Below are 16,110 nucleotides of genomic sequence, written 5' to 3'. Positions count from 1 at the left end.
GTCGATGACCGCTCCACGGCCCATTGCACAACTCCAGCACCCTACATCGATGCCTCTTGAATCTTTGCTACCATCTCAACATGGGACAAGCTCTGTCTGACGAGTCGCCGCGGCAGGTGTCGCACGAGGAACTCACCCATGAGCTCGTAAGTCGCTGGCTGCACCGCTACCCCTCCAACCACGCCTTGCCTAGAGAGCCTCCCTTGCTGACGACCGTCATGACAGGCCTGCCGCTTTGCCGACAAGTCCTTCACCTCTCTCGAGTTATACTCGTTCAAAGATGTCTTCAAAAGCCTTGCAGATGCTCAGGGCGACATCCGCTACCTGAAGGAGGACACCCTCGCCCGCTTCCTCGAGATACCCGATATCCTCCATGTCTCGCCAGTCATATTCCAGATGGTGTCCTACATCGGCGCCTTTCCCTTCCTGCAAGATGCCCCAGCAGTGCTCAGTATCGACCAGATGATCATGGTGGTTGTTATAATGACGCAGAGACACAAGCGGGTTTTGGCGAAGGGAGCTACGGATCGTGCCAAGCTTATCTTCAAGAGTCTGGCAGTCCACGATCGGAGAGCCTCGGAGGCTGCTGGCGCCGCTGCCGCCGGAGATACCAAGGAGGAAACACAGAACGATCCGCAACCCCGGAGTCATGTCGCCGGCTTTGCCGTGGACGAGCCTGCAGAGGAGGCCGAAGACGACGAAGACGACGATCTGGAGATTGCTGCCTTCGAGCTTCTTGATATCAACGATGCCGTCTGGAAAGGCGACGCCCCAAAAATGCATGGAGCCATGATACCGGCCGATAACTTCCGCAAGCTGCTCATGTTGCTCATCTTGATAGCTCCATTGGGTCCCCAGGAGAGTCTGTCCATGTACTCAACCCGCGTCGCAGGTGATGAGCTGGACAGTCTTCGTGCCACGGCTGGACATATCCTGGCAGCTTTCTTGAATGTTGAAAAGGCCCCTGGAATCAAGTTTAGCCAGTTCAACCGGGTTCTACCTGTCTGCTTTCCCTACCTCTTCAATGGATTCGGCCCCCTATTCGAGCATTTTCTCTTCTCCAAAAACCTGGATTTCACAAAACACCGAGGCGACGACCCAGTTGTCGAAAAGCAGCCGGAGGAGGTTGTTCAGCCGTTGCTGCAAGACAACGCAGATATTCTCGACCTAAATGTTCTCTCCCAACTGTCCTTCTTCTTGCCAGGATCCGATCTCTTTAGGCGACTCAGACTGCTCTATTCCGGAAACGACGCAGGTTTCTCTATGGGCAGCTTTGAAAGCAAAGTGTTCAACTGGAGAGCCCCTACGATACTTCTCGTGCGCGGCAGCCGCATCGACGACGACCCTCAGGGAAGTCAGGAAGCAACCTTTTCGGCGTCAATCCCGCCGCGCCGGTTCCCAAATGGCAGCAAAGGAGATAGTCTTACCTTTGGCGTTTACGTCAGCCATCCTTGGAAGCACACGTCCAAGGAATGCTTTGGCAACACGGAAACGGTGCTTTTCCAGCTAGAACCGGTTCATGACGTATTCCCCGCCTCCAAATACAATTCGGATTACATTTCCTTCACCAAGCCGCCTACCAATCGCCCTCTGCTCGGTGTGGGATGTCCCCACCCTCGGCAGACGCAGGCCCACCGCCGAAACACAATGATGTCTCTCGGCCCTGTCTCCTTGCTCCTGGACGACTCTTTCGAATATGGCGTCTTCACCCACGACTGGACTGGCGGCGGCGGCGCATTCCACACAAGCGTGACCCGCAAGTTCGATTTCCAAGACCGGTTCCAGATTGAAAGTCTTGAGGTCTGGGGTTGTGGAGGTGACGACGAAGCAAAATCTCAGGCTGAGAGATGGGCTTGGGAAGCTCGGGAGGCGGAAGCCCGCCGAAGGGTCAACTTGGGCACAGGTGATATCGAGGCCGACCGCGCGTTACTTGAAATGGCCGGTCTTGTTGGAAACAACCGCAGCGGTGGCTCAATGGCGTAACTGGCTGCCAAGGTTGATCTGGGCTTTCAGGGGCCTGGTGTATCCTACTCAAAAGAGTATCTTTAAGGAGCTTTGATATCGGAAAATGGCACCGTTTTGCATTTATGGCGTTTTTAGGTTGAGCGTGATTAAATCCACACAACATCAGAACCTTGCATTGATACTTTTGAATCTTGGCTGGTTTCCCTGACAACAAGCACTGGAGTTGGTTCGATGATTTCAGGCGTCGATGCCTCCTCTGTCCGTCCACAATCAGAGCCGTTGGTCTTCCGCTGAAGTGCAGTGCTTGATGAACATGTCTTTTAATCAAGGTTCCTAGAATAGTTCCAAATTCCGTTCCGACACAAAGGTATCGGAATTCCATACTTGGGCAAGACACTGCACTCATCTTGCACTTCACAGCATCTACCTACAGGAGAACAATTCGCATTGGTCGCGGCATCTCTCGACCCTTAGCCCTTGGCCTAATCAACCCCACCCTTCACTTGATGTCTCTAGCACCTCCTCCTGGCAAATGCCGAGGTTGTTAGAAGCGACAGCGTGCGTGCCGCTTATTTGACCTCGTAGGCTTTGATCGCATCATCCAGAGCCTTGTTGATGCCCTGTCCCTGCTTGATGTCGTAGACCAAGTACTCCTTGGCCTCGTTTGTCTGGAACTTGTTGATCAAGCCGTTGACGGCACCCTGATGGAAGAAAGTGGTCAGCACCGGTCACGCTGCCCGGGTACGAGATGATGGGCTGAGGGCATGTGGACGACGAAGTTGATGATGTGGGGGGGTTGAGGAAGGGAACCTACCAAGGTAGAGCGGTCGAGGTTCAGGAGAACGTTGTGGATGCGGTGGTTGGCGTAGGACTGGTACTTTGAGACGGGCGCCTTGGCGGTAATGAGGCGGAGGAGCTTCTTCACGGAGGTGTTGTCGCGTCGCCAGGGGAAGGGGAAGGGAAGTGGTCTGGGGAAGGGCTTGGGGAAGGGCCTGTCCATGTCACGGGGGGCGATGGTTGCTTTCGGGGCGGCGGCGGGAGTGGCCGGCTGGAAGGTCGGAAGGCTAGCTGGTGGGGCTGACAGAAGCAGAGGCTGGGCCAGGGGAGCCGGACGTGTGCCTGGGCGAACGGTGATCTGCCTCTCGTAGCCCGAGAACTTTGGAAACCGTGTTAGCAATATTGAAGCTTAGACAAGGATGGAGCGAGGGGCCACCTACAGCGTAGTAGCACCTCACGATGGCGCGCTCCTCGTTCTCGGTGAAGGGGGAGGTGTACTGGAGGGCGCGCTCAATCTTCCAGAGGGCCCATTCTATCTCGCGGAGGCCGTCGAGGACATACTGTGGACCATTAATGATCAGCATCTGGTCTCTTACGTGCTGCGGGCAAAGGGGATAGGGGGACGTACAATGTAAGGGCCCTTGTTCTGAATAAGCCAGGGGACGTATTCGTACGTCCACTGGTAGACGGGACGCTTCAGGTCCTCCGTCTTCCAGGCAATGCCATGGAAGTAGGTGCAGAGCTGGTCTTTGGTAATGCCCAGGTGGAAATCATTCTTGCCAGGACGGGCGGGACGCCCTTGGTCTTTGGGCACACGCACGACGGGTGGGGCAGGGCGCTCGTCCCTCATCTCCTCTACAGTCTCAAGGCCCTCAAGGGCTTCGATATGGATAGCGGCCCAGGCGAGTTCGCCAGCATCCTCGTCGGATTGGAGGTTCTGGGTGGCAGAGTCATCCTCGAAGGAGAGGAAGTCCGCGGGGTCGGAGCCGGCAACGTTGGACTCGACGTAGTTTACGAGGGGCTCGGCGATGGCGGCGTCGAGGGTTGTGTCCGGGACGACGATCGCCTGGGCAGCTTCGGGGATGGTTGCCGCGATTGCGGTCGCCAGAAAGGCTGGCAGGAGGATGGTCGACTTCATGGTCGGTTTGAGCGCGAGGCGGGCCTAAACGAGTGTGTTTGGGAGGAGAGAGGGTTGAGGTTAGAGAGAAAAGGAGGTGAGAGATGATGGCAGTTGAAAGATGCACTCTTATATATCATGAAGATACCGAAATTATTTCATCTGCTATGACTTTGGAGAAAGAATTGAACTTGAGAGGTGACAATGATGCGTGGCTTTTACCTGGAGGGATGGTTTTGGTGAGGGTCAGTCTTGTTGGTACCAGACGACGTGCATGATGGCGTTCTCAACAGAACCATCGTGTCATTCACCTTGATGAACTGTATTCGGCATGTTTCTCTTGTCACCTGGCCGGATATTGTGGAAGACTAACATGTGTTTCGAAGCCTCTGAATATGGTCGGTTGATATAAGTTTGGGCATTATCTGCGGGCGCCAACCTAACGCCCTGTTCGGCATAATCCCATTATTTCATATTTGAAAACAACGTAGTTTAGGCTTTGAAAAATTCACCAAGGTGCCGCACTAGGTGAAAAACAAGAGTGTCCTAGCATGCTCTTGCTGGTCATTACCCGGCGTCACAAATATGGGCAATTCAGTTACTCCTCCAACCACAACCTTACACGCACCAAAAAAATTTCTTTCCTCCCAAGATGCACATTTCACCAGTCAGATAGCACTGAAAACCCTCCAAGATGCCGTCAAAGTTGCGCCAAAGTATCCAAAAACTTGTTATCTTTCCTAACCTCCACTGCCTTGACTTCATAAATGCCCTCTCCAAGAACCGTTTCAGTTAACCTCCCGCAGCCCCTTCAGTGGCCTGTACTTCTTGATGCACCCAGATGTCCCAGCCCATTCCGCCCTTATTATCCCATTGAGTGCCGACTCACGACATTTGTAGGCCAATTGAATTCACTGCCTAGAAATTTCAACCCAATGAAGAATTCAAGAAATCCCGATTTTGGGCAAAAATGGTGTGAGTCCGCACTCAATGGGATGGCCTCCGCCTCCTCGTTTCCCATTTTCGCCAATACAATCGAGGATGCCATACATGGCCACCTATGACAAGCAGATGTATTACCCGTTCTGGCCTGACAGATCAGCCAGAAACAGGATGATTTCATGACGTAGGCAATTTGCATTAAATGTATAGGCGGCGTTTATTCTCATCGCAAACAGAGCGTATTACTAGTATATTGATGACCCTGCTGGCAGAGTAGTACTGTAGTGACACGATATAGTGAGGAAAGTGGAAATGTAATCGTGCATTATGGCGATCTCTCGATCCGGGTGTTGTTAACGAGCTTTCCCTAGCGTTTCCTTCATTACGCGGGGTCCACCCGGCATGACGCCGCTTTATACACGTCCTTCTAGTAAAAACCGTCCTTGAATTACTGTTGGATTCTTGTGAGCTCCGCAAATCAGATGATATTTATAAGCACAGTGTGGTTGTGACGTATGATGCAGTCTCTCCACTACAACATGCATCTTTATAAGCATCCTGATAAATCAAAACTTAGGTAAAGACTGGGACTAGAAGCTAGCGAGTTTCAGGTTGTACTGCGATACTGCTCTTTACAAACCTAGGCCATAACTGCCCGCCCTCTTTATATAACCCGGACAATATTACGACGTGACTGAATGTGAAATCACGGGAATCGAAGATTTCAGCTGTTTGCAAATATGTCTAGCCAGAAAGTCGGCATTTTCCCCGCATCTGGGGGTATTGGAGGCGGCACCGTCAAGCACATTCTCACCCGCCTTCCTCCCACGGACCTCGTCCTCATCGCTCGTAACCCCGAAAGGCTCGTTGCCGCCAAAACTCTTGGTGCAGACATTCGTCAAGCAAATTATGACGACGATGCTGCTATCAAAGACGCCTTCCAGGGCATCAATACTCTTTTCCTAATCTCTTATGCTTCTATTGAGCATGAACACCGGTCTGAGGTAAGATCTTGACCAACCTTTTTGGAGCTGGCTAGATTTTACAAGCCAATGCTAACACATACTTTGAAAAGCGGCACAAAGTTGCGATCGACGCCGCCATAGGGAGCGGGGTAAACTACATCTTCTATGGATCATTAGGTTTCGCCGGGTCACCTGAGAGCAAGCACAGCGTGGCCCACGTCATGCAAGCTCACCTTGACACCGAGAGATATCTAGAGGAATGTCGACAGAAGCACGCCGACTTCGCCTACACGGTGATTCGGGAAGGGCTTTACTCCGAATCGTATCCGCTCTATACTGCATTTTTCAACCCTGCGCAGCCCCGAAGTGAGATCAAGATCCCCCACGACGGCTCGGGCCCCGGTGTTGCATGGGTCAAGAGAGAGGAGTTGGGCGAGGGTACAGCCGAGCTCATACACCGCTTTGTGAAGCAACCGACACAGTTTACTTGGAGAAACCAGGTGGTTCTCCTTTCGGGACAGAAAGTTCTCACCTTGGCAGAGACTGTTGAGGTACTTGGGGAGGTTGCGAATGCCCCCGTTCACATTAAGCAGGTTTCAGACGATGAGTTTGCGACTCAACCCGAAGTACCACCCAACTTTACCTATCGTGGCGTTGATCTTTCTAAGCCGTGGGCTACGGCCTTTGAAGCATTTCGGAGAGGTGAAGGAGCACATGTGTCGCCGCTTCTCAAGGAGCTTCTGGGAAGGGAGCCAGAGGATTTCAAGACGACAGTACAAAATTCGCTGTAATGTGGTTCCCACACAAGCTAGATACTTTAGCTATAACGAGACGCTTCTATGAAGTAAGCTAAACTGCTGGATTGTCTTGTTTCCATTACTATGTTACGGCCTGTTAAAAGTCACCACTATAAACAACCCGGCCACCACAAGATAAGAATAATACCACAAAATCCAAATCAAGGACTTGGCGCGGCACAGGCGGAGGATAAGGTACGTGATTCAACATAAACCGTGCAACTCTTTCAAATATAGTTTCAAAGCAACCGCCACCTCTATCTGTAGGATCTCGAATTCCTGAATCTATTCTTGCATAGCTACAACTGTATAGATTACAATTGTTAAGACATGGTGGAGAAGAGCATCTTCCCGAACCTACAAAATCCGAGATCGCATTCCGCAGTTAGATTTGGCTCGTCCATTATTTTTCTCTGTCCTGCTCATTTGAAATGTCTCTTGTGGATCTCAGCAGAGCACCACAGTTCCTGCGAAGCAAGACTCAGAATCCAATCCTTCGGCTCTTATTCCAGTAAGACCCAACTTCGAACATATGAAACTTCGTTCTTCATTCATTGGCAGCAGAGGAATGTGGTTCCAAGAAAAGCCGTTGCTTGGGTCTGGTTGTTTGGCACCGAATACTCCCTGATTCTCTTGAAATGATCGTCTTGCATCAACCTGGGCCCCTTTGTGATGCGTACTCAATGAATAGCAGCCACTCCTCCATACCAGCAACCGCCATTCTCCAGGAACGTGGTAACTGTGACCAGAGCATGCGGCGCAGAAAAAAGGCGCGCAACGAACTCGCATTCATGATATGGAGTTTCCAAAAGCAAGATTGGTCCAGAAGAAACGAGTCAAGCCCCTCAAAGAAAATTTGCTTGCGAGCCAGAATGCAGATTGCTCTGGCCCCATCTACCCCAAATCAAATGCTTGTAAATTGCGGCGATTTCATGATATGGGGGCCCATGGGTCGTGTGCTTTCCAAGTGTTACAATTTTAGAAGCTTGACGGCCTCGCCAACATACTAGTCAAAACCTGCCAGTCCAACCGCCGTCCGCAAAACATGATTTTCCCCTTGAGCCCCTGAAATATAACTGCAGAAACTCCCTCATCAAATTTCAGTGGTATGCTTGGGGGCCAGTTGGTGCAGATGGAAATCAGATGAACAATATGCGATTGATTGCTAGACCAACCAACAAAATGGTTAGATGTTATTGGGGGTCAATGAATGTCAATGGGCATTGGAGATGATCGATAACTTAGCTGCATGCACATCACGTGTGACCGAATCAAACTGAATTTGTTAATCGGGTTTATGTTGCACCGGCTGTTGGTGCCATTCTCAAGCATCACCAACAGAGCGGTCGTCCGCAATCTTTGCCCCTTTCCCCTCATACCGCCTATTTTTGCAACCGTGGCATAATGGTCACTCCCACAAAGCTCGTTGGATAAAATGCTGCAGCATCACTGCATATAACGCCGCAAGCATCTCGTATTGTGGCATTGCAATCACTCACGTTGCAATCCCAACCCTGACCTCACCCCCAAAACCCCAATTTCTTGGCTACTTCTGTACGCTTGAGATCCAGGTTTTTCTAATCAGCGCTCCATCGTGGTTTTTTTTTCCCCAGTATGTAAGATATCTGGCTTTGTTGTTCAGTTACCCAACCCCCAAATGACCATCTAATGTCACCTCCTGTTATTGGGGTCTTCTTCTGCCCTTGGGGGCTCCCCGGTGTTGGTTTCTTCTTCCAGTGTCGGCATGGCTATTCATGGAATACTCTCCAACATCTAAGTATTGCGACAAAAATCTCTGTGCAATCTTTGTATTTAAGCGGTGACTTCTCCTAGCATAGAACACGAAAGATCACTTGTCAGCTAGTTAGCCAATTTTGTGTACCTTTCTTCATCATTATTGATTTTGTCTTTCTGAATCATTACTCCCATCATCATGCGTCCACCTCTTCTGGCTATTTGTGCTCTTTTACTAACCATACCCCAAGTATTAGCTGTCTTGCCTTACAGCCTTCCCTACTTCAGTGAGTAGTGAAATACCATCTTCGATAACTCTATGATTAACCGCATCAGCACCAGGAAAGGAGCCTCGGACCGCTGGACCACCCCCGGGCCCGCCACCCAGGCCAATCAACCCTTCCGGCAGCATCTTAGGAACGTCTGAAGCATCTGGGAGATTACCCCCCTCTTCGACTTCTGTGGCTTTAGGCCCTTCGGGATATCTTTCGTTTCACAGCCATTCTTTTACGTCAGAAACAACTCGACTGGAAGTTCTTCCTACCCTTACTCCATCAGCTGGAACTTCTCTTCCGGGGTACGACACAAGTAGGCTTCCATTGTCCAGCGGAGCAACCCCTTACTACGCCAACAGTTCCACAGCCTTAAACCATCCAACGACCCGAACCACAGCACAAAAAACGACTTTGCCGGCGATACCAGTGATTATTACCAGTACTCTGACAGTATTGGAACTCAACGGGTCTCCCATTCCCCTCGATCAACCAGTCATCACCTACGCAGTGAGAGGCGGTGATCGTCTTCTTATTTCGTCTGGTTCTTTGGCTTTGGCATCGACCACGTTCGCTATTCCAACACAACCAACGACCATAACTGCCGGTGAAAATACCATAACTTTCAACGGCTTGCGTACCACGGAGCGAGTTCATACAACAATGGAACAACCTGAGCATACTGCCACCCCAGAGGTCCCTGGGACAACATCTGTACCTGACAGTACAACGACAGTTCCACCGGCCGAGACATCTTACATGGGCGAGGGAGACTCTCCCTTTGACCATAACTGGCAGCCATTGCCGGTGCTTATGAATATAGACGGGGTTGATTACTATCCCCCGACTGAGCATGAAGAGCCTGTTGAAATATTCCTCAAAGATGGCAGCATCGCGACTCTCTCCTACCAATCCCTGAAGATAGGCAGTCGAGTCATCAGCATTCCTGATAACCTTTCAACCAAGTCGGATATCATCGATGGAATTCAATTTTCCCCTCGTACTTTTAGCACTCTTGGTGCCAGCCCCGGTGGAGGTCATGGTGTGGGAGCCGGACCTTTCGATATCATCAAGGGAATTTTCGAGAGTCTTTCAACTGCTGCTGGTCCGCTAGCTGTAGCCGTGGCAGACTTTGGCGGAAAAGCCATGAGTGTAGCTCTCAGTGCCCCCGGTGGTCCATTGTTCGGGACTGAGTTTGGCGAAGCGATCGAATTACAAGACCTCACCCAGGACGCTATCAAGATCGCTCAGCAGGTCTCCGACTTTCACAATCAGTTGGATTCAGCTCGAATGTTTCAGGTTGACCTGGGGGATCTCTTCGAACCCATTAACAAGAAGGTCTTTCATTCGTACCCTTTTTCGAGACCATCCGTCAATTTTTTCAAGTCCGTCGCCCAAATGCTCCAGAACCTCCCAAATATGTCACCAGAACTCCAGAGTGTAGTCACACAAAGGTTCGGGGCCATCTTTACTAATGGCATGGCTGCCCACACCGGTTTTGCCGTTGCGGCTTACAACGTCTATGCCATTCTCAACAACATCAACTGGAACAACGTAGTAATTCCCGTTGCAGGAGGCCAAAGGCCGTCGTCTTCGACAGCAGTAATTTCCGCAACATCTACGACAACCACCGCGACTACAACGCCAACCGCCACAGCAGAGAACCAGGATAACGGTGGAAAAGGCAATAAAGGCATAATGCTTCCAATCCCAACCGGCCCGACTTCAGTCAGGGTAATTAGTACCAAGCCTGGTGCGGTCAGTACTTTTGCGTTCAGAGAGTTTGCCAAATGGCTAGATGGTACCTCTGGGCTGCTGTCTGGAGCTGAGGAAATCATGCCAACTTATTTGGCATGGCCGTCTTATATGACTAATCTTACAAGTATTCAAGAGGCTGCCATCAGGAAGATATATTTTGTCCGGCATGTTACTAAGAACTATGTCATGGACTCTGTTGAGTACGACAACGGCTTCACTCTTCGCAGACAAGCCGCTGGCGACCCCCCCGTGTCCGACAAGCTACATAACTTCAAATTGTATCAGAAACGAGACACAGGAGAGCGCCTAGGCAGTGCCTCTCATCTCAATATTCTGTCTGGCAATGTTCACAGAAACTATAAATACGAGCCATCGTTAGGGGCTGGGATCACTATCTTCATTGTTGATACTGGGTTTAACACGGGGCACCAGGCGAGTTCATTACATTTCACTGGTTGACCTTTGAAACACCTTGGACATAGCTGACCGGGTGACGATACAGGAGCTCGCCAAGGCAAACCGGAACGTCGAGGCGTGGTATGTCGGAAACCGGGCGGTTTTCGAAGGCAATATCTATCACTCAGAAACGTCCCAGATCCCAGACAACACAGAGGATTATGCCGGTCTAGGCCGCGTCGGTCACGGGAGCGCAGCTGCTTGTGTTGCTGGGGGCAGAAACCTAGGCGTTGCTTCTAATGCCAACTTGTATTTAATCAAGTACAAGGGAGACGCTCGGCTTCTCAGTGGTAACATCGGGAATGTCCAATCTACCCTGAAAGCTCTGCACCTCACGTTTCACCACATCCTAGACAAAGTAGTCGAGAGGAATCTTCAGGGCAAGTCCGTCGTCAACTTTTCGTTCGGTGAGTTTCCCAGCTATGGCTTCTTCTTTCTCGTCTCGCATCGGTCATTCTGAACAAAGTGGTTTCAAAGGTATCTCTCCAAAAACCGTTACAGATTTCCCATTGTGGCATGAAGAGTTTGAGATTTTCCAGAGGTTTGCAGATCAGCTGGGCATGGTCTTCGTCATGGCTGCCGGAAACGAAGCCACAATGCGAATTACTTTGGGTGACCACGTCCCGCAGCTCATGGGAACCAAAGAAAACCATCTCATAACTGTCGGTGGCGTCAACGCCGATGGAACATTATGGCATAACTCCGAACCAGAAGGCGAGGCATCTGATGCAGCTTTAGCCGCGGCTGGTGGCGGCACCGGAAGTGTTACTATATACGCACAAGGCTCTGGCATAAAAAGCTGTAACGGAGATTCAAGCGACAGCACCGGTACTTCCACTCGAGATGGAACGAGCTTTGCTGCTCCAGCAGTGGTAAGTAACCGCTTGGTTTTATAACTCTGCCACGTATGTATGTCGCTTACTCCTCTAGGCTGGGCTGTCTGCCTACTTTCTTGGACATCCCGAGTACCGCCAGTACTTTCAGCACCAGTCTAAACCGGATCCAAAAAAAGTCTATTCGTCTGTCGGACTCCGGATGAAGAGCTTTTTACAAGTGTATGGATCTTTTCAGCGCAGCCCTCCAGAAGTGGTTTTCTCAAATCTTGATCCCCGCTATCCCAGACCGGACAGGGTCAGGGTCGCCTACAATCTCATCAACGGCGGCATGAATGACGTGTAAGTATAGGTAAACTCATGAAAAGGAATTATTAGACCTGACCGGCATTCTTGCACACCAGTGGACCGTCTCGGCCAGAAGATCAACAAGAAAGGGAAAGAATGCGCGATCGTATAAGGCAAACCTGCATGCAGATGAAATTAAAACGCGATTTAGGGCCCGAACCCATTATTGACTTCTGCAACCCCGTTAGTACTTCCAGTACATCGGCTTTAACCTCCACTCCGACTTCTATATCGACCTCAACTTCAAGCACTGCGTCCTTGGTCGAGACCTCGTCAAGCACCCCAACCCCAACCTCAACCAAGAGCATAGCCTCGCCAACAACAGCCAATGAGCCCCCTCCAAGCGCGACAGATACCGCAGACTATCCCGAAGGTAATTATACGCTATGCAGTGGCACACACCGAGTTCCAAAAAGAGTTGAGTTTCAGAGAGAGCTGACTCCTGCTATAGGTTTAGTGCCTTGCAACTTCAACGACCCCGTCAAGTCCTGCATGGCCTACAGCAATAAAACATGTAAGCCCTCGGAGAGGGCGGTATGCAAGAAGTTTGACAACGGAAAGCGAGAGTAAGTGCACAAAAAGATTCCCACCTCGTCTCGGTCCTGGATCGATGTCATTTCTGTCTCGGTCACTTAAATTCCAAAACATCACCAGATACTGCCAGTGTGAGCACTACTACGACCCCATGCCAACGGAATTACCGGATGATCCGGGCTGTACTGGAAAGACTTGCTGGTGAGGTATAGTCGGTGCGATGTTGCTCTGAGAATTGGCAATAGCTGCCATGAATAACTGGTCTCCTTGCTTTTCTATGTCTAAAGTACCAACACTATTCTTTTCATCGCTTTGTTTTGTCTTTGTCATGTCCTGTTCTACATGTTCACTATGTCTAGTTCTATCCTATCTAGTCTTTGGTAGTTATCAATTTGCCTTTACTCTCAGATCTCGTGGTCAAGGCTCTTGGCCTGTCGTTGCCGCTATATAGTTAGTTTAGTTGCGAATTGATCACCCTCCTAAGAATGGGGTGAGGGATTCAAGTGAATTTGAGTCCATAGCTATGCAGGTATGCAAAATCATAAAAGTTTTGTAAATCGGCCGATGCATATCAGTTTGACGCAATTGCATATATACATGCTGGCTACCTCTGCTTTTTACTCATACTCCCAGCCATTTTCTGTCCAAGTATCATCTGTGAGAGTGGGATTGAGACTGATACCCACCGCTGCGAGTGAACTGTAAACGTGGGATGGGTTAAGATTAAGGCATGTATCGCCCCCAGCCTATTTCTTCTATACATACCTCCCGTGCTCGGGAGAGTAGACATCAAAACACAGATAGCATCAACACCGCTCCGGTAAGCTGTTCATTGACCAGACATGCCGATGAGTTGACAGTGACCGGTAAATATGCTATTGAACACTTGGAGCAATTCATTGCACTATATGTCCCTCAAGCAGCTCGTTTCAGTGCCCGTTTCTCGGCCTTATTACTATAATACATCATCTTTACCCAGCAATGGGAAAGACTAACCTCACACTTCAGGTCTGTCGTAAACCCCACGTTACTCATCACCATTCGCCAAATGCGCAATCGTTGAATCATTTGTCCCCTGTCCCAATGCCGCAAACAAGCGGTTGCTGGGCTGATTGAACCCGCCACACATATCCGTTGCGATGCACACATTGCGCGCGCAGCAAGTTTGAACAACACACACTGCGCCAAGCGGGCAGTCGGCGCTGGTATCGCAGTCCGCCAGCCCGCTGCATGGAGTGTTGCCATTAACGCAGAAGCCTGTACCGCTCGTGACGGAAGCACATACGCAAGAACCACCGGCGCCGCAGCTCCCGCTAAAGGTGCCGCATGTCTGGCCGGTGCAGGAGTTGAAGGAGCAGGCGCCGTTGGTGCATGATTCGGACGGACACTGTGCGTTTGGGTCAGCGACTTTTACTTCACGAAAGAGATTGGCTGCGTCTGCAGCGTGGGAAACCGCAGTTGTGGTTTAGGTAGTTGATGGTATAGTAACACTTGGTAAGACCCAAGGGCCTCGCTCGGTTGAAGATACAAGGTATGAGAACAAGAGATATATAAGGGGAAGTAGAGTAGACTCACATTGAAGTTGCAACTGCCGCAATTTTCCGGATCCGTCTTCGTATCAACGCACTTGTCCTGGCAGGCGGTGAGATCGGGGTCGTCGCAGACGCAGTCGCAGTACTGCTCGATCGTGTCTGTGAAAACTCCAGCCCCCATGCTTCCGGATACAGCTGAGTGATAGAACCTGGCGCGTCTAAGGCACATGTTGCGCTGAATGCCGGGTGGGTTTATGGTGTTGCAGATGGTAATCATGTTGTTCAGGAAATCCGTGTTGCAGCCAGCGAATGTCTGAGAGCAGTCGGCTAAGAAGGCGTCATTAGCAAATCCAAGTGTTGAGTGAACCGATTTACTTACACCAGCAGACATCGTGGGCATTGCAGGCGTCGACGAAGTTTCCATTTGGCACGAAATAGCCCCAGAAACCCTCAGGACCGCATCCATTCGACGTCAATGGAACCGGGGGCGTCTTGGTGGTAGCGTGTTGGACGGGGGAAGCACACTTGGTCCCAGGCGGAGTTGCCACATCCCGAGGTTGGATGTAAAATCCTTTGGGAACTGGGATGTCGCGTCGAGACTTTCTAGCTGCGCGTGAAGAGGTGGCAACGATATCGCCATTATCCTTGACAACGAATTGGAAACTGTCACCGCCAAGAATGCCTGCCGTGGCCAACCCATCACACTCCACTGACCAAATGGTGGTGACGTACTGGTCACCAGTGCCGACATACGATTGTCCGTTGGAGCTTTACAAGCGTGAGTTTGGGTTTGTTGAATACGAGATGGGTGATCTAATTGTAGAAGCACATACCTTGCGTCGACGAACCCAACCGCTCCCGACTTGAAGACGGCGAAATACAGCGTCTTGCCTCCAGAGGTCAATTCAATATCATAGACACTATTGGCGGTCAGTCTGGAGTGGCCGGATCAAGTTGAAGACCGGATACAGTGCTTGGCATACTCTTTTGGGGCATCCGCCGGCTGGTGAAAAGTGAAGGGATCCACTGGTGCAGCCGGGTCAGTGGCTTCAACGGCTTTCCCGTCCTTGTTGATGATAGAAAGGACATTTGGCGTAAGTAGTTCCTGTACGCGAGTAAGCAACACCATAACCAGGATAGAATTGGCAGTGCCTTACAAATTCGCCGCCCGAAGCTGGATCAAACAAGCAGTTATCGTACGAAGCGGGAATTACTGGCGAATAGCCAGGACCAGTGGGCACCGCAGAGGCGCTCGTGGTGGCGGTGGTAGTCTTGCGAAGTAGTCAGTATTGCAGTCCTTACATATCAAAGTTGACATGCGTGCACTGGGGGGTTCACCTGGTTTGCCGTGGGAATCACCGACGAAGAAACTGAACCAGTCGACGACGCAGAGGCGCTCACGGTGACGGTGGTAGTCTTGAGAAGTATTTAGTATTGTGGCCCTCTCATATTAAAGTGGAGACGTGTGAATTGAGGGAGCTCACCTGGTTTGCCACTGAGACGGTGCTGGCTGTGATGCCCCAGCAAGAGCAAGCGCTGGAATATCTCGAGGTGCCAGAGCAGGCAGAGGCGTACGTAGGAGTTTCTTTTGTTGAAGAAGATACTGGAGTGGTTACCGTAACGGTGCTAGAGAAGAATGCAGTTAGAACTAGAGTAACACACATATAAATAGGATGCGATCAGACAAGAGTTGCTTACCTTGTGTGTCCATATTGGGTTGCTACCATGAAATTCTGACAGTCGGCCTTCGCCGTGGTGACGAAGGCAGCACCTCTCCGGGTCCCAGTGACGGCCCGGGCGCAGTTGTCATTACTGCAACCGTGGACGGCGGTAACAAGCCATGGCGATAGCCAAAAAAGTGATCCAGCGGACGAAAGCTTCATTGCTTGGTCTTCGAAATAAATAGAATAAGTGAGGGCAAAGATACTCACGTCTTGGATCGGGAACAGAAGAATTGTCGTCGCAAAGAGCAGTTTTATATCAACCTGCCACCCTGCCAGTAGAAGACTGTCTATCTGTACGGCACTCTCGTATTCAACTACTATTATTTCTTCTTTTCCCTAACCCCGAAAGCGGCTGA

General features: G+C 50.7%; 5 protein-coding genes across 5 annotated transcripts; 3 read left to right on the top strand and 2 right to left on the bottom strand.

The window, feature by feature from the left end:
- Nucleotides 1–80: 80 nt before the first annotated feature.
- On the top strand, nucleotides 81–1,983 carry EsH8_VII_000364 (TLD-domain-containing protein; the record flags this gene model as incomplete). The annotated part of the gene is made up of 2 exons (XM_083270497.1): nucleotides 81–146; nucleotides 226–1,983. The coding sequence occupies 2 exons, from the start codon at nucleotides 81–83 to the stop codon at nucleotides 1,981–1,983; spliced, it is 1,824 nt and encodes a 607-aa protein (XP_083128054.1).
- A 551-nt stretch (nucleotides 1,984–2,534) lies between these two features.
- On the bottom strand, nucleotides 2,535–3,880 carry EsH8_VII_000363 (uncharacterized protein; the record flags this gene model as incomplete). The annotated part of the gene is made up of 4 exons (XM_083270496.1): nucleotides 2,535–2,666; nucleotides 2,780–3,121; nucleotides 3,183–3,302; nucleotides 3,371–3,880. 4 exons carry the CDS (start codon nucleotides 3,878–3,880, stop codon nucleotides 2,535–2,537), a joined length of 1,104 nt encoding a protein of 367 aa, XP_083128053.1.
- A 1,661-nt stretch (nucleotides 3,881–5,541) lies between these two features.
- On the top strand, nucleotides 5,542–6,557 carry EsH8_VII_000362 (NmrA family protein; the record flags this gene model as incomplete). Its single annotated transcript, XM_083270495.1, has 2 exons — nucleotides 5,542–5,805; nucleotides 5,877–6,557. The coding sequence occupies 2 exons, from the start codon at nucleotides 5,542–5,544 to the stop codon at nucleotides 6,555–6,557; spliced, it is 945 nt and encodes a 314-aa protein (XP_083128052.1).
- Nucleotides 6,558–9,232: 2,675 nt separating this feature from the next.
- EsH8_VII_000361 (uncharacterized protein) lies at nucleotides 9,233–12,296 on the top strand (the record flags this gene model as incomplete). The annotated part of the gene is made up of 4 exons (XM_083270494.1): nucleotides 9,233–10,759; nucleotides 10,830–11,190; nucleotides 11,285–11,655; nucleotides 12,162–12,296. The coding sequence occupies 4 exons, from the start codon at nucleotides 9,233–9,235 to the stop codon at nucleotides 12,294–12,296; spliced, it is 2,394 nt and encodes a 797-aa protein (XP_083128051.1).
- A 606-nt stretch (nucleotides 12,297–12,902) lies between these two features.
- EsH8_VII_000360 (uncharacterized protein) lies at nucleotides 12,903–15,913 on the bottom strand (the record flags this gene model as incomplete). Its single annotated transcript, XM_083270493.1, has 9 exons — nucleotides 12,903–12,941; nucleotides 13,784–13,885; nucleotides 14,074–14,357; nucleotides 14,410–14,798; nucleotides 14,864–14,950; nucleotides 15,014–15,135; nucleotides 15,188–15,301; nucleotides 15,647–15,656; nucleotides 15,729–15,913. 9 exons carry the CDS (start codon nucleotides 15,911–15,913, stop codon nucleotides 12,903–12,905), a joined length of 1,332 nt encoding a protein of 443 aa, XP_083128050.1.
- Nucleotides 15,914–16,110: the final 197 nt, after the last annotated feature.

The sequence above is a fragment of the Colletotrichum jinshuiense genome, chromosome 7 (assembly GCF_051148585.1).
Source record: "Colletotrichum jinshuiense chromosome 7, complete sequence".
NCBI classification, from domain to species: Eukaryota; Fungi; Ascomycota; class Sordariomycetes; order Glomerellales; family Glomerellaceae; genus Colletotrichum; species Colletotrichum jinshuiense.
The sequence above is the reverse complement of the archived record's forward strand: the minus strand, read 5'-3'. Positions and strand labels throughout refer to the sequence as shown.